Source organism: Dinoponera quadriceps, unplaced genomic scaffold (assembly GCF_001313825.1).
Source record: "Dinoponera quadriceps isolate SergipeBrazil2010 unplaced genomic scaffold, ASM131382v1 scaffold5021, whole genome shotgun sequence".
Taxonomy (NCBI): domain Eukaryota; kingdom Metazoa; phylum Arthropoda; class Insecta; order Hymenoptera; family Formicidae; genus Dinoponera; species Dinoponera quadriceps.
The window spans coordinates 82,089-108,827 of NW_014560366.1; the positions used below are offsets into that span (position 1 = coordinate 82,089).

The following is a 26,739-nucleotide window of genomic DNA, read 5'->3' on the forward strand; positions in this document are numbered from 1 at the left end:
TGTATCGAGAAATGGCCGGACGACGAGCAGCTGCGTGCGAGCCGCTCGGAAAGATCGAGTGCGTTAAGTGCTTACGTTATAACGAGAACATCTTTCGTTAGTAATACAAGGGAATACAAAGGGGAATGCAATTAAAACACGGTTGGACGGTAATCAGCGTGGAAAGAACCGGCTGGTAGGCAGAGTGAGAGACGATGTGCGGCTCGCCGCGGCTCTGCGCGTTAACGTGAAGAGCGCTGCGAAAGCGCGTCGACAGTCATCGGCGAGCTTTCGGCCCTGACAGTCGCGCATTGTGCCCGGAGCGACGGAACCGCAACTTGGAGCCCGCTCACCCACACAACGGACTAACGTACATCGCATTAGGTGAATACGTAATACGAATGTCTATTTTCTGCCTGCTGCGAGTCGCGTACCTATCGATCGTCTTCGCGCATAAAGCAACCGGCCGACCTGCAAAACCGTTCAGTTCGTTGCACCCTAGGATATGGCTACGTTCAAGAACTCTATTCGACGGGTAGATTAGCATTTAATTAAACGATCAGACGACGAAGAGATCTTTGATCTTCTTCTACCGAACGATTGATCGATTAAATGCCAGTCTGATTGGGTCTTCCGAGAGTCTCGGAAAACGCAGCTTGGAAAGCCATTACGTCGTCGATCGATGCATCCCTTTCGTTACCCCGCGAAACATAAAGAAATGTTTGAAGGGGTGCTCATTTTTGCGCGTCGTCGCTCGCTTCCAGCGCGTTTCCGTTAACATTTCAATCGGCTCGCACGTTACGCTCGCGCGCGACGATGCATTCACTTGATATCTTACATTCAGATTATTTGCATGCCGGAAATGAATCGACCGTAATGGAGATTTTTCGTGTCACCTCGCTCATAATTCGATCTAGGAAACAGGCGCGTCATAGTCACGTTCGTAGTGCCGTTTCGACAAAAGGAGAGAGGGAAAATGGAACGTTTTTAACACGAAGAATATCTCACGCTTTGGGTTTCGTTGCCGCGCTGGCTTACCGTTAGGATGGCTGAGCGTAATTTTATGCTTCGCGATGTATGACGGCAATAGTCGGGGTTTTTATTTTTTTGTAATATTATTGACCCCGTCATTACGTTTGTAAACATTCCCTATTCACATTGCTGTACGAGGAAAATTTTGCCCAGCTAGAACGGCAAATTGTTTGTTAATATAGTGACAGGAAAAAAAAATTTGTTTGGAAAAAGCAAAGAAATTTATTTTGACAGCAGAAAAATGTGTTAAGAGCATTAATTGCAATTTGCTGGATTTATGGATAACGAAGTAATTTGTTTATGTCAAATAAATTTTATCATTGTTGCAATGACGTTTTTCTACAACAGTAAATTTATGTTTTCTATGTATTCTTTGCTTGACGTAAATTGATAAACAACTTGCTGCATCAGCAAAACTTATTTTTTCTACGGGAGAGATTAAATAGAGAAGCTTCTATTTTTTTTAATATTACATAAATATCTTCTGCAATATCTACTTTAATATTTAACACAAACATGGTTACATTTCAGCTACTTATTTTCGCATTTGATTCTCAAGCTGTAAAACTGTCTAATGGCGTTATTAGTACAACGAACAAAAAACGAGGTTTGCCGATTATTCGAAACATAACTATGCAGTTGTAATTAACAAGATTATCTTGTATTATAATTGTATCCTTGATGCATGCGAATGCTGACCAAACGATTAAGTCGTTTCAATTGCCTCGATGTGCTAATATATAAGGGTGTCTGACGCAAACCATGCCATTCGTCATATACTCGTAGTTTAGGTCAATATGAATAAAAAAGTTCTCTACTACTTCGCGCATAACCAGCAAAAAATGATGCATTATTAATGATTGAAAACGGCTACAACGTCTAAGTTCGGGTCGTAAGATATCTTAAAGAAAGGCTTCTTAAAGACATTTATGATATCTTAAAGACGTTTTATGATACGATTTTAGACGTGCTGTCTAGGGGAGGCTTTTTTAATTAATAACTAAAAAATTTGCATGGTTATTTGCAAAACGATAGAGGCTTCTTTTATTCAGAGTGGCCTGATCTACAAGTAGGTGACAGTTGTTGTGCACTGGTAAAAGAAAACTTAAACATTTATTTGTGAAATATAAAGATTATTTCGCTCAAAGTAAACGTTTCTTTAAATACGGCGAAATACAATTTTATTCCCATCAAACAAATCAGTTAATAAGAAGACTTACGTATATTTTACAAAAATATATATTCCATCATCAGTCAAATTTTTCTCAAAAATTTTTTTCTAATGAATAAATATCGAAGAATCGAAGAAGTCAACAAAAACATTCACTTCGTAAAAGTTCAATTTTTTTCTCAGTGTACCTAGCAATAGATATTAATATATTGAACCTTGAACCTCGTTAGGTGCAACAGCTGTTATATAGATCAGGCCATTTTGAACATAAAAAGTTCTTTAATATTTTGCAAATAACTATGCAAATTTTTGAGTTATTAGTTAAAGAAGCTTCTATATATGGCCATTTTTGATAATTAATGATTCGAAATTTTGCGCAATTGTTTGCAAAATGTTAAAGAACTTTTCCGTTCATATTAACCTAAGCTATAAATACGTGGCGGTTGGCATGGCTTATATCAGACATCTTATGTACTTGACGTCGCGTTGCGTGTATATTCATTTTGCAAATTACTTTCGCTCGTCAACAAATGTATTTACATACTATTTACTATTTTTACCTCGGGCTAACCTAAAATAAAACAACTTTGACGATCTCTTCCTCGTGCGTTATGGTGCTCATTTTTATTAAAAGAAAAACGGGACAAACATACGTGGGGATATTGTTCGGCAATCCCGTATTTACAAGAAGATCTCGAATGCCCCACGATTTGCCGGTTTTTCTGCCCCCTTGCGAAATAAAACTGTAAAAATGGTACTATTAACCATGTAGATAAACAATATGTTAATTTAAATCTTGCAGGCAAGAATGAGCGCATGAGGCAGCACAAATATCTTTGATTTACTTAATTGACCGTGTAGCACAAGTTTTATTTATCTATAAACAATCATTGAGATTATTTAATTATTCGTCATTTTGCGTTTGTATGTAATAGCCAGTTAGAGATTAATTAGTTTATTGTGATTAATCAAATTCTATGTCTACCATGCTTTTTTTATTTCTGGTTCTGGTTTATCAACGTATATATTGTTGGATTCTTCAATTCGTATCGCAATGATATGGCGTTGCTATGACTCAGACCGACAAACTTCTCATCCAAAGAAAGAGCGTACACGCTTTACGTTTCATTTTGTTAGTGTTTTGTGAAAGTAGGACGGTTTCCGTGCCCAGGAGCGCGCGCGCGCGCTTATTTACACCTACGTCTGTCTTTCTTTCTCTACACAACTCTCTTTCCTTCGAATTGATATAATATTTTTTTCAATTATGTGTCGGCCTACCCTCGAGTTTTTATATAACGTTTTACAAAATAAATGCTATAAGATTCGCGATTCTCTTTATTTCTACTATAAATTTTATTTTGCAACAACTGCGACGTTCCTCCTTGTTCTTTTTCAGTTCAACGCTTTTGTTTTGTTTGCAATACAAAAGATTTAATTAGATAAGTAAAAAAGGAAAAGAGGTGAGAAATTTCGTGAAAGTTCATGCATCACGTCGATTTGTATCCGCCTTTGATAATTCAGTGGTATTTTATTAAATAGCATTTTAAAGATTTCTAATTTTAGCAACTTCCCCGTCCCTAATTGCCAATGTAATGTGACAACGGCGTAAATGGAGCGTTTGTATTGTCTGTTTATTTAAAAGTTAACTTTCACAGTTATCGCAAGATGATAAAAACGTAAAATTCGCGATTCCATCCGTTAACCAATTTTTTGCTGTGACTTATGCTTGCTTCATAATTATTGTATATACATTTGGTGCATAATTGTTGTATGTACTTTCCGTGGTTTCTCAGAAATTTTTCTGTTGTTAAATCAGTCGGTATATAATTTTGTTATATAATAGTTAACTGGAGTACTTAATGAGTCAGTTATGATGTAAAGGGAGAAATATTCTGACGCATATTTAAAATACTTTCTAAATTACTTTTAATCGGTCAGTTTTGCAATCCCCTAGCGAGAAACGTACGTATCGAATCGAATCAAATTAACGTCAAGTCGACGTCAAAACAATAGAAATGATATCGAACGACGTTAATTCGACGTCAATTCGATGAATCATTTCGTGCTGAGTCTTTCGTGGCTTCTTAGTTATTAGTCAGACACATGTGTAATTTTAAAATTAAATTCATAATAAAGCTAGGAATTGCTCAGTACTTAAAAAGAATTTAATAAATTCCTCATTTACATATTTATTATTGCGCACGAATTCAATCAAATCTGAATACTCAATATATTGACGTTTATAACACGCTTGAAAAATTATGGTTTCTTTAAAACATTCATACGTTATCGCGTAATTTAATTTTCATCCGCTAATTCTTAATCTTTGATAAACTAATTTATCGATTCACACACAAAACCAATTTTCATTTGACAAAACATTGGATTTAAACGCAATATTAAGATCTATTACGGTTTCTTATTTTCAACAGAATCTGTGAATAAAGCCAAAAATTAAAGAAGGAAGAAGTAAGAGTAATTCGCAATCAATAAAAGTCTACATATCAAATTTTGAATCGATTAAACGGATCGAACGAGTCTCGTCCAATTCGAGAAATTGTGCATTTCTCTTAATTAATTTGATTAATCAGTACTTCGGAAAATTACATAAGTCGTAGGAAAAGTTAGAAATAATAAACTGTGAAATTACGTAAGAAAGATTGAAAAATATATATTTCTTACATAAATCTGTATCAATTTGTTGAATATTAAAATAATATCTATAAATAGGGCGAAAGCGAAAAAAGAATAATAATGCGTGCCAATAAAATTGATGTTAATACTATATTAGTTTAATTAAGTTTATCCATATTTTGTTTTCTCGATCTTTACACTAAACCGAAGAAAAACTGGAAGAAAAATTTACTCTGATTTAATTTAGATTATGTTAAACCTATTCTCTAAATCTTTTTCTCTAATATTTTTTTATATATAAAATATCGTATAATTTTTCTTAACGAAACGGAATTATAAGGATGATTAAATTGCTTACGTGTATTCAATACATACATTGAATATGAAACTTAAAAAATTATTAAAGACTGATATGCCAATCTACGTACAAAATGCAAGTTTCACTAAATAATTAATTTAAATGTAAATAAAAGAAACTAAATATAGAAAAAATATAGATACGAGCACGACATCACGTTAGATTTTGTGCTGATGCAGTTACTAACTGATTTTTGTCATTCAGAATGCTAAGATGAGAGCAAAAGGCAGCTTACGAAATATGATTATCCGTCGACCCGAGTTTTTTTTGGAAGTTGGCTCTAAGTACTGGAGTCACGTGGTAAGGCGTGTAGAGAGCGTGGTGCATAATCGCGTTTGAAAGTCCAAGCTTACGTTTACGAAGTCATAAAACTCACTGATACAACTATCGGGGAATTCAATTTCCTGCTGTTCGCAACATTCAAACGAACAAAACAAACTGAAACATTCAAAGTTCCGCTCGGGACGTTTCAATACTTTTGTTCTCTGCAAATATTTTGGCGCGATTCTCTGATGACGATACATGAGTGAATAAATGATTTTATTATATATTATCGCTGACGGCTGTTATACACATTCGTCTATAGATAATGTGAAATGTTTGAGAAGATATTTGGACTTGTCCGTATATTTTTCCACAATAATAACAGAAAGCACAATATGATATTTGTTCTTATGCACTTTGAAATGTTTGAAACATGATAATTGCGCAGAAATCGTCGAATCATGCAGACCGAGTGAGAGAACGTAGATTTTGCATAAACTCGGCTTCATGCAAATTTAACTTTACGTATAAAACACGCTCATGAGAAGTTACGATGTCATACAAATATTTTAGATCTTATGTATTTTGGGCAGTTTTCTCCATTATAATAATGTATATGTATACTTACACGGTATATATACATATATAATTTGTGCGCCATTTCCGGTTTTAAAGGAATATACACAAAGAAATCTGTTAAAATACCAGTTTCAAATTTATTGTACTATTATTTGTCCTATTAACTTTTTTTCTTCTGTTTTTATTATACTCACGGGCACTATTATTCGAGTAGCCATAATCGGAATTTGCATAAAACTCTCGTTATCTGGTATTATCGTTGATGCATATTCGGCGAAAACATGTTACGAGTTCCAAAAATCTCGCCGGTTTAGGCTAATGATCTGCATCAGCTTTCAGCTAGTCTAAGTTGATTCCCGAAATTAGCATCTTCCAGTTAAAACGGTATTAACCTTCTCTTTGTGGAACAGTACAAGTCTGAAGTCTAAGTCGTATTATATCTCATTCTCCAACTCGAACGTGCAACTTAAATCAAGGCGGATTTCAAATAACGCTGACATAATAGTTTAACATCCAATTAAATGATATATGACATATATCCTATCGTGTCATATTTTATAATATTAATGTCGTTAATGCAAAACGTTTTTTATTAAGATTATCATACTGAACGTCTATTTTTTGCTGAAGTCAAAATGCACGTGTTACGATTATGATAATGTAGAATTTATATACTTATTCCTGATCGATGTTTTTTACCGATCATTCGCTGCATAAACGTAGCACGGAACGGCCTCTTCGTTATATTAATCGTTACGTATTTTCATCCAGTCACAATTGCAACCACCAAAATCTCCGACTTTGCAAATATATTTCCGACGTTCCCCACAGATTTAAGGAGTATTATCCCGTGAGACAAGACACTCTTACGTACGCTATTTTTGCTCTAATAAAGCAATTAATATGGAAGTTCTACTCGTCGGCCGGTGTTTACATTTAACATGCTAATAAACATGCTCCTTTTACGTACATTGGTAATTGCGAATATCAGTTTGATAAATTGCCAATAACCTTTGCGCTTTCTTGAAAGAGTTTCGCAATACCTCAAGTACAATACCGGGAAAAAAGTAAGCTGCGTATTATTTTTTTTTCTCTCCTCTCCGCAGATTTATTTTTCATGCTCAAGGCATGCAATTTCGAGTATATGTATGTCGCACGCGTTGAATGACAATCGGAGATAAATTATCGTAGGAAGGATTAGTACTTGTGATTTTCCTCTATTCCGTGTATATAAAACGTTCAAGATCAATTTAATTGTTTTTAATGAAAAGTCCATCCACTCATAAAGTTCACATTTGTTTTATGCACAAGAATTATGAAATATTGCTATCACAGGATGTTTAAGATGCAAATGTCACATCGAACGTACAATAATTTTTTTTCATATATTTTTCCTACTAATAATGATTTCCAGTCTTATAAATGTTATAACGCATATATCCTATCGTGTCATATTAAGTAGAACTTATTAAGTAGAACTATTGTTCTCGATAACGTGGAAAGCTCACGCGATCCGCGCAATATGGACCGAAAGTCGTAAAAAATCAGTGCAGCAGGGAACATATTAGAAAACATTCCTTCTCGCTTCTGCAGTTACTAATTTGATTGTTTCGTTTTGGGAGAAAACGAGAGGAATCGACGAATCGTTATATATTTTATCTTTTTGCGAATACAAGGCAAACTGGGCAACTTGAGCGCATCCGATTGTACCAGTTTCTGCAGATTGGAGAACGATACACAACGGGCAATTCTATTTTCATAGCTGTTCTAGAGCCGATAACTTCTTTTGTTTGGTTTTGGTCCGGGCAAATAGAAAGATTCGAAAATCTCTCTTCGGTTGTTCACCAACTGTCAGACATAATTACGGTCGTTTTATGTAAAACAATGAAAACAAATGTGATATTTTCTTCCTTTCGGGTATACATGACATTATTGTGAAATTTTTCGCGTTCGCATCTACTGGACATAGTCCGTTTAACTAGGCTGACTAGACATATCGGTGTTTTACACGATATACGAGCTTCATCTTTCAACTTTGTATTTAACCGGTTCTGCCTGCAATTTACTATCCGTTTACTAATACGAAAGCAAATAATGCCTTAAATCTTTACATTACACCGTCAACATAAGAGAAAAATATATCTTACAATATTGATTGTGTGTCGCAATACAAGGTTATATATATACGGATATAATATACCCACGAAAGCATATTGCGCACGAGAGCAATATTTTTCTTTTTTACATAAAATTAGAGAAGATGAGGCGTAAAAGCATCTGGAGAAGATGAGATGTAAAAGCATCTTCTCTTAATTACAGTTGATATGTATCATAATTAACAAATATCATGTATTATTAAATAATATTAAATAATAATCATTTTCAATATATACTTTGTTGGTTTTCAGGCTTACGCAGCGTTAAATTATGCAAGAGTGACGATCATCGTAACAACGAACATTTGCGCAGGATTGAAGTGTAGTGTAATGGATATGTACTCAGACGTACTTATGCCAAATGACATTTAAAGTGACGATTTTTGCATAAACTCGATTACCAACAAATTAACGTTCCGCATCTGTGTCGCATTTTTCATTCGTAATGACCACTCCGACACACTGTTCCCCTTCGCGATCGTCTCTAAGCTGCTGCCAGTTCGATCGTAGCAGTCAAGATGACGTACGAGACTCGGCGATTATGGACAGCAACAATTACTTCCTACAGGAGAAGCACTCTTTCCCGAAAAGACCGGAGATCGACTTGTCCTTCCGCGATATACGTTATCGCATTAAGGAATGGGACTTCTACAAGTTCAGAATCAGTGAGTACCGCTGAACAACAATCATCTATTTCCTAGTCTTAATATTTTATAACACAGACGTTAGCAAGATATAACCAGCTGCTTCTGCGCAGATTCGCGCCTTCTCCACGATCGTTGGAAAAGTCGTATCTCGTGGGTGTAATTTGCAGTTTCATATGTTTGAAAAAATTCATGCTCAAAGAATTTCTCCGAAAAATAATCTATGTTCATATATATTTTGGAACATTATATTACACATAATATATATTGTCGTGTTACATCAAGCAACAGGAGATTTGTCTCGAGGTTTGAAAAAATATATTACTTTCTCGTAAGTCATTTCTTATGTACTTTTGGCTGCTAAACACAAATCTGGACGCAGAATGTCTCTATCCGTATGGAAAAAACTACAAGAGTACGAGAAAATTTTTAATAAAAGATTATATTTCCTGATAGAAGTACAAATTTTGCAGCAAAATGTACTTTTTGCATTAAATGTAAGTTTTATTTTAAAGAAGATGTGCAAAATTATTGTTCTTCAATAATATACCAGTAATTTTTTCGAGTACAAAATAAAATAATATTATTGACTTATTTAAATAGAACAATTCTTATCATTTATATTCGTATCAAAGTTAGTGTATTTTTGTAGTTTTTCCCGTGAGGATATCATGTCAGGCTTTTGAAAAATCTGCTATTAAAGTTGCTAAGAATTGGAATTCTAATATTTTTTTATAAAAATAGCAAATGTTTCAAAATTTTGTGACATGATTTGGACATTCTATGCCCAGATTGTTATGTTATCAGTCAAAAATCTATAAAAAAATCATCTACAAAATCTTAAGGCAAGAAAATAGATTTTTTGTTGTTCAAAACGTTATTATTATATTTTATATATTTATAATCATATCTCTTACACATCGCCACGTAAATTGATCCATAAGCAAGAACAAATATAGTCATGATAGAAATTTCTCGAAACTCATGAATAATAATTACACGTTACATATAAATGAAAACAGATTGTCATTCCGCAATGCTCGCAATTTATTCAACGATGACAAGAAATTTTCATAGTCTACAACGTGGCGAGTATTACCATAAGCGCAAAAATGCGAGAAGTGTATTAACATGTCTATTCGATTAAAATCCTGTTGTGATTGCATTATAGAAGCATTGTTACACGCACGCACGCACGCACACATGCACATGCGCACACACACATACACACACACACACACACACAACACACACACACGTACGGATCACCGGGAATTATTTAAGCGAGACGATTACTTTAGTAACAACCGCATATTGTGGGTTAGTGACGTACTATGAGAGAAAGTATTTGAAACACGATCCTACCACAGAGAAGAAGAAAGTTTTAAACGGAGAAAGTATCACGCTACATTTTGAAAATATACAAACTTTACACGACTTGGAAACGTCATTGACAGAATAATCGTCTCAATAATGCTGAAAGCAATTAAACGAAGAAGTGTCTAATGGCACAATAAATAAGACGCGCACTAATTTAGTTATTTTTTTAGATAATTAAATAAAATTAGATTAGATTAGATTTTAGGTAAATATTTTTTTAGTTATTTTTTTAGATAAAAACATTTTTTGCTTAGATATTTTTTCTCTCAGTATACGATTATATATATATATATAATCGTATACTGAGAGAAAAAATATCTAAGCAAAAAATGTTTTTATCTAAAAAAATAACTAAAAAAATATTTACCTAAAATCTAATCTAATCTAATTTTATTTAATTATCTAAAAAAATAACTAAATTAGTGCGNATATTTTTTTCTTTCAGTGTAATAATCATATTTCATTTAGTACAGACGTTTCCGTAATGTGATGACTAGAAAACGCTTCGCGTGATATCCATTCATCTATAAAATGCATTAACATGAATATGTAGTGACTAGAATAACGTATAACTCATAATATGTCATTGTTAATTTGCTTCATCTTGACAAAAGTAAATTACTGATTATTATATGACTTTTCAACATACATATTGAAGGAAACTTGACTTTGTTGTTTTGTCTGCGTTATTAGATTAGTAAAATTAGCTTCCACGAATAAAATAATTTCTTTTTTTTTGAGCTTGTAAAAGAAAAGAACAATGAAGTAATAGCGGAATTCACAGTTTTAAATGTTTATTAACCGATTTTTGTACATTTTACAAGAAGTAGAATATACTTACATTTTTTCACAAATAATTTTATATAAATCCGAGCATTGATAATTTTGGTCCACATGCGATTATTAGTCTTCAGCTGGAAAGACACTATTTCACGGATTAGGACGGAGAATATAGCTTCATTTAGAATGGATTGAATATAATATCGGAATCATTATTTTATGAGCAGACGAAATTTGGGGAAGGTCCAAAGTTAATGTACATTTCACAAGAAGAAAAAGTACATTTCTCGCGTTTATCAGTCGTGCACAATCGTTCTTATCTTATCGTTCATTAACTCGAATCCGATTTACATACTTTTCTTTAGATGATTCATTTATTTTCTCAACGAAATATTATTCTTCCGTCCTTGATCTTTTTACTTTAATATGATATAAGAGATACGACGTGCTACTGATCTCTCAATAATGGTTGGTGCGATGAAAAGGATATTTCTTATTTTTTTCACAGTTGCACATGAAAGTATATTTTGAAATCATCGTGAATTGACTTAACTTTTAAGTCCAGCGTACATAATAATGTATATTAACTTTGGGCCTTTCCCAAATTTCGTCTGTTGGTAAAATAATGGTTCCGTCGATATTATATTATTAATCTATTCTAAATGAAGCAATATTCTTTGTCCTAACTCGTGAAATAATATCTTTCCACCTGAAGATCAATATACGTAATCGCACATAAAACAAAGTCGTCGCTCCGGTTTACATAAAATTATTAGTGGAAAAACATAAGCATATACTGTTTATGAAAATTGTGTCCGATATTTTTTAACGATTATATTATAAATAAACGGAAAATAAATATTATGTACATAAAACAATTTTATATTTTTTTAAATATTTTTTCCACTTTTACATTTTAAACGTCCAATATATATAATTATGTACATTCAGAAAATCGTACTTCTTAACAACCAATTTTATTCGAACAAAAACATTTTTATCAGGATTGTCCTTTGAGATAATTTTACAAATTATATATATATTTTATTCCAATGAGATCAATGTGCGGGTCTTAAAGAGTTAAGACAATGACGTCATCATCTTTTGTGATAAAACATTATTACATAATAATGCGCTGTATATGAGAAATGTATGCTGAATGGCATACGTTTGAATTTAATCTCATACCATTGAATTTAATCTCAAATTAAAAAAGGTGATATTCGTAATACAAATATTGCTGCTTGATCGAGATTGTATTCGATAATTTCTTTTTTTTTATTGCACCGCTTAGATGAATTATTATGTCGAGGATACAGTTCACAAGATTGCGTGTTGAAACCACATCCGCAATGAGAATACATTGTGTATTAATCATGATCCAAAAAAGGAACGTATGCGTCATTGACAATGAGTCGAAGAGAATGTACGCCTTCGCCTTACAGTGGAATCGAATGCATAACAATTATTCGTTTGCGCTCTAGTGACGTTTTCCGATAATAGACGTGTCGTTATCTACATTTCGTGAAGCAAAAATGAAGTATAAAAATATTCTCGCTCATAAGATATATTTCGAGCTAATGAGCGAGCATTAAATGATAAAATGGACAAGCTTCTTTCCGCAAAATGCAAGATTTATTTCTTGAAAACGGGTCACGCGAAATGGAAGCCAAGAAAAAAACGAATCCGATCATTTTCTTTTGAATTTCTTCGAGTATGTGGAATGCACCGCATCGTCCATAAATAAGAGAACAGGCAAAATAAAAGTAACATTCGCTTTTGCAGACTTCGCAGAAGAATTGGCACCGTTGTATCAAGTTTCCAGGAAAGTCGTGCTTTCGAGCTCTATGTTATCAGTTTATCACGAAAGCAGTTTTCATTTATCCGCACTGAGAAAAATATCCGATCACTTCTGATCAGATAATCCAATTAGAAAATAACAAACGTATATATATTATTAAAATACAAAACGTATATATATTATTAAAATTACAAACGTATATATATATCCGATCAAGTGCAATGTCGTCCGATCATTTCATCCATTCAAGTCGAGCTTTTATCCGATGAAAATTACAACGGATAAATTATTTTCCGATTAGATTTCATCAGTGACTTCATCGGATACTTTTATCGAATAAAGGTCCGTCCATCACTTGATCGGACAGTAAAATAACAATCGGATGTATCATCTAATCGGTTTATTCGATTGGAATTTTCTCTTAATGTGGACCACTCGTTCGTTGTACTCTTATACGAGGTCAAATGACATTTGATCCATTATATGCGCATCTTGAACACGCGCTGGAATACGGATGAGCAGATGTTGCCTGTTATCGCGCGTGTATAACGTTATCAATGCATGTAGTTAGACACTGTGACAGAGCGTTATGTAAAATGTGATTGAGGAGAAACATAACTCAATATCTTCCTCGGTGATTTATGATGGCAACAAGGCTAGGCTTGCAATGACGAATCACGGATACTTCGAATTGTTTATAGTTGTATGCACAGATTCATCATAAATGGTACAGGATTAATGAGTTATATCTGTTATCAGTTTATCATGAAAGCAGTTCAAGGTCTGTTTGGATGAGCATATGCAAGGTTGACAGAACTAATTGGATCGTTCTAGAAATGCTATCTGTAAAGTTCCTATTGCTGGTGTACACGCTCCCGATATTGCCGAGAAAGAAAGAAAAAATCTTAGATAATTTTATCTTTTAGTTCTTATCTTATAGTTCTCTTATCTTCTATAAGATGTCTCATTTCAATGGAAGTAATAAAATATCTTGAAAACGAAATAACTAACGATAATATAGTTCACATATAAACCAAAAATGTAGGGTTTGGAGAGGAATATAAGTTAGTTGACTTCATTATATAGTCAATAATAATAATTCAAAGTCATTTTAACTTTATTTTTTTATAGAATCGTATAACTTTTTTTTTTCTTTTAATACAAATCGATTCCTCTCTCTCTCTCTCTCTCTCTATGCGCGCGCGCGCGCGCGCGTGTGTGTGTGTGTGTGTGTGAACCATTCGTTTTCAAGATATTTTACTGCTTCCATTGAAATTGTTGCTTTAAATGTTGCAAATAACGGTCATGATAGAAAAAAAATGTTGTTTACAGGGTTTACAGTTTACGTATAATATATATTTCAAACCCTACAACTTTTATCTGAACTATTTTTTTTGTCAATTGCTTCATTTTCAAGATATTAAAACGGGACACTCTATATATTTTTAGTGAAATCTCACGTTATTTAGTGTCGATAATTGAGGTATGCACTTTTTAAACGGCTACGTTGGTTGCATAAAATGACGGTTAAACTTTAACCCACAACCGAGACTGATGTGAGTTCAAGGCTCATAAATTATTATATAACATTATTATTGGGAGTACAAATTAGTTCGGTCCGTTTTTTTTTGTGGTCAAAAATGCATTTATTTCAGAACAAAATGAATGAACAGATTAATCAAAATATTGTCCATCACTGGCTACTACTTTTTCCCACCTCTCAGGCAATTTTCGAATTCCATCTCGAAAAAATGTCTCATCTTTTGGGGGGATCCAAGTTAGGAGCCAATTTTCGATTTCTGCGAAAGAAGTGAACCGGTGACTTGTCAAATCGTGTTGCATCCGTCGGAACAACCAGTAATCAGAAGGAGCAATATCCGGCGAATACGGCGGGTGCGGTAAAATATCCCACTTGAGCGTTTCCAAATAATTTTTTACGACTTTTGCGACATGAGGCCGAGCGTTATCATGCAGAAAAATAACTTCGTCATGTCTTTGCTCGTATTCCGGCCATTTTTCTCGTAATGCACGGCTTAATCGAATCAATTGTAGCCTATACCGATGGCCCGTAATGGAATCGCCAGATTGTAGCACATCATAGTATACAACACCCTTTTGGTCCCACCAGATACACAGCATGACCTTCGAATCATGAATATTCGGCTTTGGTGTTAATGTTGAGGTCGATGGCAACGATTGACCGGGCATAGCGTAGTATTTTTTCTTCTTGAGGTTATCGTAGAATATCCATTTCTCATCCCCACAATCCGATGTAAAAAACCCTTTTTTTGTTGCCTTTGAATCAGCTGCTCGCAAGTAAATAATCGCCTTTCAACGTCTCTCTGTTTCAGTTTATAAGGCACCCAATTGCCTTGCTTGTGAATCATTCCCATGGATTTCAATCGTACGGAAACTGCTTGTTGCATAACTCCCAATGATTCTGCAAGCTCCTCTTGCGTTTGACTCGGATCTTCATCGAGTAATGCCTCTAATTCTTTATCTTCAAATCTTTTTGGCTGTCCAGAGCGAGGCTTGTCTTCAACGCTGAAATCACCATTCTTGAAACGTCGAAACTATTCCCTACATGATTTATCAGTTGGAGCATTGTCACCATAAACTTCTACATTCGATGCGCTTCAGCTACACTTTTCTTCCAATTAAAGCAGAAAACTAAAACCTCCCGCAAATGCTGCTTAGTTAACATAAAATTTGACATATTCAACATAGTAAAAAACAAGGGTTTTGTACGAAACTCAAAGCGATATAAACTGAATATTATTGACAGATATCTAACCTCTCTGAAACCACCGAAATCAGCTGTCACTATGAAACATTCATAACAGCCAGAGCCATCTTTTGAAAACGGACCAAACTAATTTGTACTCCCAATATATAATGCTCGCACATCCCACTTTTTCAGCTTTTTCACACATACTTCACCTGAGTCGAACTATAAGGTGAATGATGTTGCTTCGAGTATTAAGCAATTTAACAATGAGTCATCGCGTAAAATGCCCGTGACGCAACACAACATAATTGCGAGTAATATCGTGTTTGTTACAGACAAGAAAGAAATTTTGCACGGTGTTAGTGGCGACTTTAAAGCCGGAGAATTAGTGGCTATAATGGGACCTTCCGGAGCCGGAAAGTCGACATTACTGAACGTTCTTGCCGGTTTCACGTGAGTAATAATTAAAAGATACAATTTAACGGTAATAATATGCAATAATGATATCTATAATCATGGGCGATAACTTACTTTGGACTACCCTCAAAACGTCATTAATCAATTTTAGATAATAAGTTACTTAGTTTTGGATCCTTAATGTTCCGTCTCTATTTCTATTTCCCATTTCACAATTTTTTACATAAAATTAAGATCTTGTTCTGTTAGAAAATTTGTTTAATTTAGTTGAGGTTACGTTTAGGTAACCACAAATCGTGCTACGGATTTGAATTAGATTTATTGAATATCCTTACATGAAAGTATTACTGGCTATGATAAATTGGCCAGTGATAAGTTATCATTGCTCGGTAGTTTCACACATATTAATCATATGAATGATAAAACTACTGAGCAACAATAATTTATCACTGGCTAAATTATCACAGCCAGAAATATTTTCCTATAAGAATATGAGGCGTAAAGTTTTAAAATAGCACGACAGTGTTCGTCTTCTCATTTGTTATGTATAGACGGAAACTTTTCAGAAATTAACTTTTGTTGCACGTTATACCGCGGTGTACGTGAATAATTACGTACGTGTAAAAATTGCATGATGAGACAAGAAGAATTGCAGCAGAATATAAAATGTTCGATTTATTATGTAGAAACGCTGCTTAATAAGCACGTTTACGTAGAACATGCTTCTGTCGAGTGTTCATGATTAGTCATATTTTTTACGACATTATCGACATTTTACGATATTCGTATCTGGATTATTTCGTATTTTCCATGGAAATTGGAGACCCGTAGATAAGGTAGACTCAGTGACAGGCTATATTCTACGTATAATTTAATTAATGAGTGTTTTATTAATTAATAATATATTTGTAAAAATTCACACAAAATGTATAGTCTGTGAAATATGATTTTCTTCGGATGACAGATTCGTTAAAAATAAATTTGAACGCGATATGTTTTATAATAATTACAGCGCTAATTCTGTTAAGATTTCTGCGAGGAATCAAATCTATAATCGAATTATTTTCTGAATTCCACAAAAAGTCACGCAACAACTTTGCGCCTTGGACTCGTACAATCATAACAATATATCATTTGAATCATAAAACATATCATTTGAATTAGCATATCTGATTTGGCTTCTGAGTTAGTACCATGCGTCCTTCATAAATTTTCTTTTGACGGTTAATGAATATTCCATTTATTTTTTTGCGAGAGAAACAAAATTTATGAAAAACGTGGTTCTGACCCGGAAATCAAAAGCATTGATCTATATCGCGATAGTTTAAAATATCAAAATATGTAATGTATCTATCAAACGTAATCTAAAATATTAATTTTTCTCGTCATTATTTTAGAGTAATTATTTTAGAGTAAGATGTATTTGTTTACTTAAATTATACCTACCTCTAGACTGTGCACGTTTTATGCGCAAAAATGTGCAATAAATATTTTAATAATATTTTAATAATATTTAACACATATTGCTCTGAGATATCCTACATATGAGAAATTTTTTCTCATACGTCATACGTATATATTGCTTCATTATTATTTGAATACTGCAGATAAATTAATACAACTACGCTGACTAACCTCTCTGCTAAGTACGGTAACCAATANTATTTTCATATTGAATTGATGAAATTAATATTTCATGAAACACGTTTTCATAGAATTTATTAGCAAGGCGGATAAATGATAAACGTCAGGGTTCGTTCCTTAATTTTTATTTATTTTCTCTTCCAAGGTCTATTTGCTCCGACTTAATCCTATTTATGCCCAAATTTTACTTTATTTAGACTTAATCCTATTTATGTGTCTGCTTTTTACTGCTATCTTTTTTTCGTAATAATCGAACATCGTAGATGTAGAAAATGTCAATAGAGTGGTTGAATAATATATATGCTTTACGATAATAATTAATATAATTTATACCAATAATAATGAATCTCAGTGTATGTGTTAGTATGTTATATTTTTGGAGACAGATGCGTGTTGAATATATTCGTACGAAACATATATCTTTTTTCTCCGTTCCTTATTTTTCCATTATTTTATTGTTTTAAACGACAAATTTGATGCTCAAATAATATGTATTTTCGATATTTCCCATGTGGCTGATAGTGTTTAATTACAATTATAGCATTAATGGCATTTATTTGTCTAAAAATATCGACGTCGAATGTTACAGGGTGAAAGGTACAAGCGGAGAAATCCTTGTCAACGGAAAAACTCGGTTACCTTACAGTGAACGATGGAAAAGAAGTTCGTGCTATATACAGCAGGACTCCATCTTAAGAACGAAAATCACCGTGGGAGAAGCTATGACTGTAGCTGCTCATTTGAAGCTCGGTTGTTCAATAAGCTCCGCTTATAAGCACTCGCAGGTTTGATATAATCGACTATCCATACTATAAAAATATTAAATGGGATATTTTTCCTCAACTTCGTCTTTTGCTCAAATAAAAACGAAAAAAGAAAAAACAAAAATTTTATCCTGATGGATCGCTCGAAAGAAAAATTTCGGTCACTTCAGATCTATTTCAAATTTTATTCCAAGTATAAAATATGCGTTTCGCTTTACAATTGCATCATTAATTAGTATCTAAGGTCTCGATCGCCTTCCTATTATTTATGACATTTCCGATTTCACATTCCTTCAATTCATAATTCGCGATTTTATTTTCATTTAATACGCAGGTTTTGGAACTACTGGAAATGCTAGGACTGACCCATTGTTACGATACTTTATGCGGGAAATTGTCGGGAGGTCAGAAGAAGCGACTCGACATTGCCTTCGAACTCCTAACCAATCCTTCAGTATTATTTCTTGACGAGCCAACAACCGGTAAGTAATTTGAGTGCTGACATTTTTATCGCGCCTGTGATTCCAATTTTATCATGCTCTGCGAATTTTATCCTCACCAGGAGTGAATTCTTGAAAATTACGTAATGTCATAAATCAAATAGATTTAGAAAAGCTAAGCAGGTAGATACGTAAATAAGAGAGAAAATAGAATCGCAAGACGTGAAAGAAGGGACGCAAAAAGACGGATAATGATAGTGCTCAATTATAACCTTCTAGATATCATTAATAAACGTGAGGTAATAAATATCATAACTCACGAGCGCATTCATTAATCAGTATACAATACAATACAATCATTACATGTATAAAAACGTCATAGAGTGTTAAGAGGGAAAAAAGAGGAGAAGCCGGAAAGGTGAACAGTGCTAGATTGTAAAGTCGTGCACATCGATCGTAATATAATTAACTATAAATGAACTAATTTATACTTATTTTGTCGTGTTTTCGTATTAATCGCGGTTAATAATACAGAAGGCATCTATTATCGTGATTCCATCGTAACATGATAGACTTAATAATAATCATTTACGATGGCGGTCTATTATTTCACAATAACTACGAGTTGCGCTCATTTCCGTTGTATTACACGGCAGAAAAAATTGCGTGACGGTACATTCTGTCCCGTGACTAGCGACAATCGAGTCGCAGGATATTGCAATCGCCTGTCGCAACTTACGATATGTACTTCTGTTTGCTTCATTCCATTTTCAGTCTTTTTCTCTTTCAGTTTTGCTTACTTCATACTTAACGCATACATGCAAACATGAATCTACCACGAATATTTGCATTGCAGAAATAATATCATTAGTCGCTGTGTTATCGATTCAATAGAATTTCTAGCGCCTCGAATAAAATGCAAGGTGTTCAAGGAAACTATGATTGAGAAAGATTAATATCGCGCTTCGTTCTTTGCGTGCGTATCATTATTATCATTATTTAATTTAATGGGATTTAACGATATTCAAGAGAGAAAAAAGTAATAATTACTTATTCTAGTAATACTGCTATTCGATTAAGAAAAGATTGACCGTTCGGGAGCGGATTTGCGATTAAAATTGACACTTTTCACATGTACGCCTTGAGATATTAGCGTGCAATTTTATTTTTTTATTTTTTTAATTTTTTATTTTAAATAAAATAAGCTAAAAGTGAAACTTTGGTGAAAAACTACAATTATATTAAATATTATAAAGACTAATATACCGAAAAATATGCAGAACGTTAAAAATACTATAAAAACTAAACATTAAACGTAAATTTCAGAATTATTTTGTTTTAAAAATACAGTAAATTTCATTAAACGTAAATTTCAGGATTATTTTGTTTTAAAAATACAGTAGTGTTAAGTTCATAATTTATTGTAATACCCGAAATATACATATACACATATTCAAACATTTACATACCTTCTTTGTTGTCTGTACGTCTCTATTAAATCGACTAATGAATAACGAATTAATTAATATAATGAATACATATATATACATATATATTGAATATTAATAAAACAAATAAAAAATAATAATATTTTAGTATTTGTAATATTGTATATATATATATATATATATATATATATATATATATTATCTCAACTTCGTTTCAAATTAATTAGTTTATTATTCAAATAGCTAGATGAAATATGTGGAAACGTAATTATACCTGAGAAATACGAAATTTAGGAGAGATTTATCATCTGTTGCGCTACTGAAAAATATGACACTGAATCTTTATAACTTCCTTATGACGTCCGGCTTCTTTTTCAGGCTTGGATTCCTCCTCGTGCAGTCAATGCGTCGCGCTTATGAAACGATTAGCCGAAGTAGAAAAACGTACGGTAATTTGTACGATTCATCAGCCAAGCGCTTTGCTCCTCGAGATGTTCGACTCTCTATACGTAGTGGCTGATGGTTACTGTATATACAAAGGTCCAATCAATTCCTTGTTGCCGCACATGGCCTCCGTCGGCGCCAACTGCCCGTCTTATCATAATCCGGCAGATTTTGGTAAATAAAGTAATTTAAATATAAACATAAGATGTTATCTGTGTGTGATATTATCACTACTGATGGTGATCCATAAATGTATAGAAAGTTTCAAGTAAACGAATCGGCTCCCATTTTTCGTAGAAATCCTTTTTGAATATGAAATTATATGTGTACAGAGTATACCTTGTAAGTTGCAAGGAAACGAAACATCCATTAATTCGCCAGGTAGCGCTTTTGAATAAATGAAGTTTAGAACACAGTATCTCTTTTAGCGACACGTTGTCGTTTAAATACATTTAATAATTACAGTTTTTTCTATATTGTATAAGATAAGTTAATCCTTAAATGGAAGTTAATCCTTGAATTTGTTTCAGTTCTCGAGGTGGCAATCGGCGAATACGGTATTTCCCTCGACACTCTGGTGTCGGCGGCAGAGAAGTTGCAAGATAATCAGAAATCAATTGCGTTTACCACAGTGCTGCCTGAAACAAGTAAGATCTTCCGTTCTCTCATTACTTCCTTCGCAGATATTTTCAAATATCCACGAAAATGATATACTCGAGTACATACGTAAATAAGACCGTCATATCTCGAATGACAAATGATGTTTAACAAATATGTAAGAACCGACAGTCCCATGTACGCACTTTATATAAAAATTACAAATATATAGTGTGAATTCAAGAATTCTCCCTGCAGTATGAATATTTAACAATACGATAAGATTCATATCATTATTACGTTATTTATATCAATCCGTAAAAATAAAATGTTTCGCATCTAAAATGGGCAGAAAGGTTGTTCCTTGAATAATTTACGTAAGCGTCTAAAGTGGTTTCCGCTCGCTACTACATATATCTTGAAAAATAGCCTCATTTTTATAGCTCTTGTTTTCGCACGCATAACAGTTTACATTTCGTTGGCATCAGATCGGCTTCTCCGGGAATGGAATTAATGGTGATTTTATGCGTGTGATTTCAGCAAGAGATGAGAAAGACCCATTAATACCTGCCGGCTTCCTGGCGCAGTGTTACCTTCTGTACAAAAGGCAACTGTTATGCTTGAAAAGAGATTATACATTGTTGTTAGCTCGATTGCTCTGTCATCTGATAATTGGCCTAATTTTTGGTTATCTATATTTGGGAAGCGGTTATCGAGCTAATGTCTTAGCGAATTACGTCTATCTATATGGATCACTGCTACTTCTTGTCTACACCGGGAAAATGGCGGTTACTCTTGCCTGTAAGTATCTAAGTGAATTAAATCGTTTAAATAAATATTCGGTTATACGGTGCGTTATTAACGCTCAAAAGGCACCATGTTTCGTTAGGAATATATATAGTCGTTTATTATTTCCGTCTATGAATAATTTATAATTTTGCAATGCAACAAAGATATTATCGATACTAGCTTAATTTTATTCTTATCGAATTCGCGAATTTGTCGTAGAAAAACAATGATGAGACTTAGGAAAATATTTCTTGGAACTTGAGAAAATATTACAACTTGTCGCGTATATTATAAAATTATGCAACAATAAATTATCTGTATAATTGCCATGATATTGGACTTTTAATTTTACTTTTTACGACTATACTTTTTGCAAATCGATTCCATGTAATTATTAACTAACGAGCACTAGTTACTTTCAAGTTCTGCTAACTGTTAGTTATAATAATATAATTGTTCATCTGTAATACGTACACTCATGAATATGTTTCAATCTACAATGTGCAATTAACTGCAATAAAATGATGCATATAAATTGTATGAATATATATTAGATGTAAATCATATGAATATATACGCACGCGCGCGCACACGCACAATAAAGTTACTTTTCGAATTTCTTACAACTTTGCTATTAAGCATTCTACCCGGATAGTCTAATTTGCAGAAGATTTTACGTAGTGTCTAAATTTTGTTGGTAATTTGTTAATAAAAATACAACAGGATCTGCTAACAGAGTATGATGACAGATTGACGGCCGAAAAACCGAACAAGATCTGTTGTTTCATCACTATTTAAATGTATTTAAGTGGAACATACTGCAAATCCAACTCGGTTTCTGCCGCCGATCTACTGTCAACTTTTTCTGTCAGCAGACTCAGTCGACGGAACACGAACTTAATATGGACACAGATGGATCTATCACGGTATTTTTATCGAATCCCCTGCCAATTTGCCAGCATATTGTTAACATTTCGCTTACTGGCCGATTTTCAACTGTACATTCAACGTTCTATAAGAGCATTGACCTTTGTTAAACTCACAAGAGACCTTATTATAAATTTTATTATGAACATGTAAAAATATTACTTATATATAAGATCTATAAAAATTATCACATCAAGATTAATTCTCAAAAATACGTTTATATTATTCATTAGATACATGTTTACGTTTGCTTGTTATTTTAATCTATAACATACAACATCGTATGCTATCAACAATTATTAAACACGATTGATATTTTCACAGAATAATGATTTCTTAGTGAGCAGGAATTAATTATTTCTTCTTACGCGTATAACAAGAACCCTTATAAAAAAAATATTGCTGTCTGCGATCGTTTATTCGTACGACTACTTTATCACCGATCAGCTTATCACAGCTAATAATACTTTTTATAAGAGAAGTGTATATGGTAAAGAGATATTGAAAGTCAGATTTCACCAGTTTGCTTCATCCCGATTTCATATGATCTGTCGCAATAACCGGATTTCGTTATGACCCAGCTATATATTTTCGGCTTACCAAATGTACGTTTTGATTGGCTTGTGAATTTGATTATCCTGCTCGGGGTATCTGTTATTACGGGTAAGCTATAAGTCTATAAGTTCCATCGTCATTCCAATTTCCCCGCCTTTCGAAATGCCAAAGCACCGATCAACAATAATTGCCCCCGTCGTTGCTTCATATATAATAACTCACACATTGCAATATTTGTGCAATATTCGCGAACGTTCGATCATTATGTCGAAATGTAGGTCAAGGAATCGCGCGCGAATATCTCTTTTATAGTTGGTACGATTAAATTTCGTAGAGTATTTACAGGAGACACGACTATCGCCAGTGCCAAATTAATGACATATTTACATGTGAGTAAACGTCAACGTCACGTGTGTATGGATTAAATGATCAAATGATTTATAACGTTATTTAATAAATTCGACGAATTTTATAATTCTGCGTCGACAACAATTAAAGATAATTCACATATTTTATATTATATATTCAGACAGATTTTCTTTACGATTTTGTTAAAATGTTTGCATTGATATTATTATGTACAAGCGTTCCATGTCATTATTACAAAATAGTTTACTTCATAACAATATGTTATTAAAAACACACACACACACACACATCCTTTGTAACAAAGTATTACTTGGTAAATTGCTGCAATAAATTGGTCAGTGATAAATTACTGTTGTTCATTAGTTTTATCATTCGTATAATACTAAAAGTAACAAAACTACTGAGCAACAGTAATTTATCGCTGGCCAATTTATCACAGCTAGTGATATTTCATTGTAAAAAATGTAATACATATACTAATTAATTGTATAACGCACAACAAGTATGTCTGTATATATACTATGGAGCGTGTGTAAATAGGCGATATAAAATGTGTTCGTGCGCGTGCGTATAACAACAACGTGTATCACTATGTTAATAATATTTATCATGAATACATGCCGATTTTTATTATATATATATATTGAAACTTTATTTGTTTTAGTTCCATTGGAGATACAGATTCTCACAAGGGAGCATTTTAATCGTTGGTACCGATTAACACCGTATTACATTAGTATATTACTCGTTGAAATACCTTTCCAAGCGGCATGTGCGACAACGTACTTGACTGTGAGTTACTGGTTAACTGGCCAACCCATGGAGACACATCGTATAATTTCGTTCATGGGAGTCAGTATAGCTGCTAGCTTAACGGCACAGGCATGTGGTTTCTTTCTTGGTGCTACTACACCGGTTAAGGTAAATTTTGCTATTTCATATATACTCGTATATGGAAATTCTTTTGCCTCAAGTTATTCGTATAAATTCACACACACACACACACGCGCGCGCGCGCGCGCGCGCGCGCGTGATAGTTTTTAGAATAATTACATTAAAATAGATACGAAAAAGAAGGTGCTGAACTTTATCATTTTTTACAGATCGCAGTATTTGCTGGTCCCATAATTTTGGTAGTTTTATCCATCTTCGGTTTCTGCACCCGTTACATCGATCTACCAGTTTATTTCCGCTGGATGTTCCATATATCGTATTTCCGAGCAGGTTTCCACAACCTAGTATACACCATGTATGGATTCGATAGGACGGAATTGAAATGCGATGATTTCTATTGTCACTTTAAAAAACCCATTAAGTTCCTCACAGAGATGGATATCATCAACGTAAACGTAGTGAACAATCTAGTGCTGATCATTGGCATCGGAGTATTAATGCATCTCTTAACCGCTAGTGCATTGTGGTGCAAACTTAACAGAAGATAAGCTAAACTACTCTATCTTGTCAACACAGTATTTTAAAGATATTTGTGGAGTTCCTCCGCAGAATAAGCTGTCGCAAATTTTTTTACACGCTCTTGAATGTGAAACACAGAAATCACATTGTTTGTTGTAAAGTTTGTCGACAGCTTGTTAACAAAAATACAACAGGATCTGCTGATAGAGTATGATGACAAATTGAGGGCAGAAACAGACTATGATCTGAAGTTTCATTATTATTATTTGAATGTCTTTAAATGGAGCATATCGCAAATCTAACTCGATTTGCTGCCGATCTGCCGTCAAGTTATGTCAGCAGATTCGATCGACAGAACACGAGTTTAATGCGGAGTCAGATGGCTATGGAATCTGCACAGTTCTACACAATTTAATCTGCACGGTATCTTGATCAAGTCTGCTGCCAATTTGCCGGCATACTGCTAACATTTTGCTTACCGGATTCCAGTGAAGATTTCCAGTGGAAATTGGAAACAGAATGTAAATAGAAAAGTTACTGCGGCATTGTCATATTTTGCTTAAGTTCCTGCTTAAGCTTCTCTTCATCGTCTCATTTTGCTAATTGAAATGAATCTTTCAAATCTTTCCATTTTAGGGATATTCTCTATCAATGTAAAATTTGGTAAAGATTGGCAGGTTACATTGCTGAATCGTGTCTTTAATAATTACTTCGACGAAAATTGTTAACTTTGCAGATCTTAAACCTTAACATTAGGAATACCGACGATTAACGACTTATTTCTACTAGAGCAGTCAAAATGACAAGTTTTGGAATAAATATATAATGCAAGGGAAAAAATGTTTATTTATTTATTTTTTTTAGTTTTATTCAACATCAATTAAACGATATAAAATGGTATAAACGATATAAGACGATATAAAATACACTATTATAAGTTTGACTGAACTTTTATAAAAAATTACAATCCAGTCAAGTTTAACTGCTTTGGTAGTTTTAACATTAAACTTTAGCGAGATTTTCGTAACGTTATTATTATCCGTACAATGTGTCTGCTCGCATTATTATATAGAATACGAAAAAGTGCAATTATAGAAATATTTCATTTATTTTAACATTCTTGTACATTAATATTATATCTTATATATCTGATAACACTTTTGTGCATTAATATTGAATTTTACGAGGGTTTCACACATAGAGTCGACATCTGCGCTAACGAACTAAAGGATGAATTAAAAGATGAATTATATTCTATTTAGTAAAATAAGATGGGACTAGTCGGAAATTATTGTCACAAAAACCGTTATAATCGTTAGTAACCTTTGAAATGAATCATTTTGATAATGATGCGTGCACGGAAGTTATAGATGTATGTATGAGGATTAAAGCGATAAGATCCTTATAAAGCTGAGTGTCTTTATGT

The 26,739-nt window shown here is 33.4% G+C and overlaps 1 protein-coding gene across 1 annotated transcript; it reads left to right on the top strand.

Moving 5' to 3' along the window:
• On the top strand, window positions 1-26,733 carry LOC106750781 (ATP-binding cassette sub-family G member 1). Its single transcript, XM_014631352.1, has 10 exons — window positions 1-363; window positions 8,426-8,838; window positions 15,842-15,959; window positions 18,157-18,352; window positions 18,666-18,813; window positions 20,598-20,837; window positions 21,194-21,310; window positions 21,801-22,061; window positions 24,565-24,821; window positions 25,004-26,733. Exons 2-10 carry the CDS (start codon window positions 8,619-8,621, stop codon window positions 25,340-25,342), a joined length of 1,896 nt encoding a protein of 631 aa, XP_014486838.1. The 5' UTR covers window positions 1-363; window positions 8,426-8,618; the 3' UTR covers window positions 25,343-26,733.
• Window positions 26,734-26,739: the final 6 nt, after the last annotated feature.

Bases quoted from the DNA above. Each gene is read 5' to 3' on its own strand.
- LOC106750781 (XM_014631352.1), top strand. From the start codon at position 8,619: ATGACCACTCCGACACACTGTTCCCCTTCGCGATCGTCTCTAAGCTGC. The intron at 20,838-21,193 runs GTAAATAAAGTA...AATTTGTTTCAG, and splicing joins TCATAATCCGGCAGATTTTG to TTCTCGAGGTGGCAATCGGC. The intron at 22,062-24,564 runs GTAAGTATCTAA...TATTTGTTTTAG, and splicing joins AATGGCGGTTACTCTTGCCT to TTCCATTGGAGATACAGATT.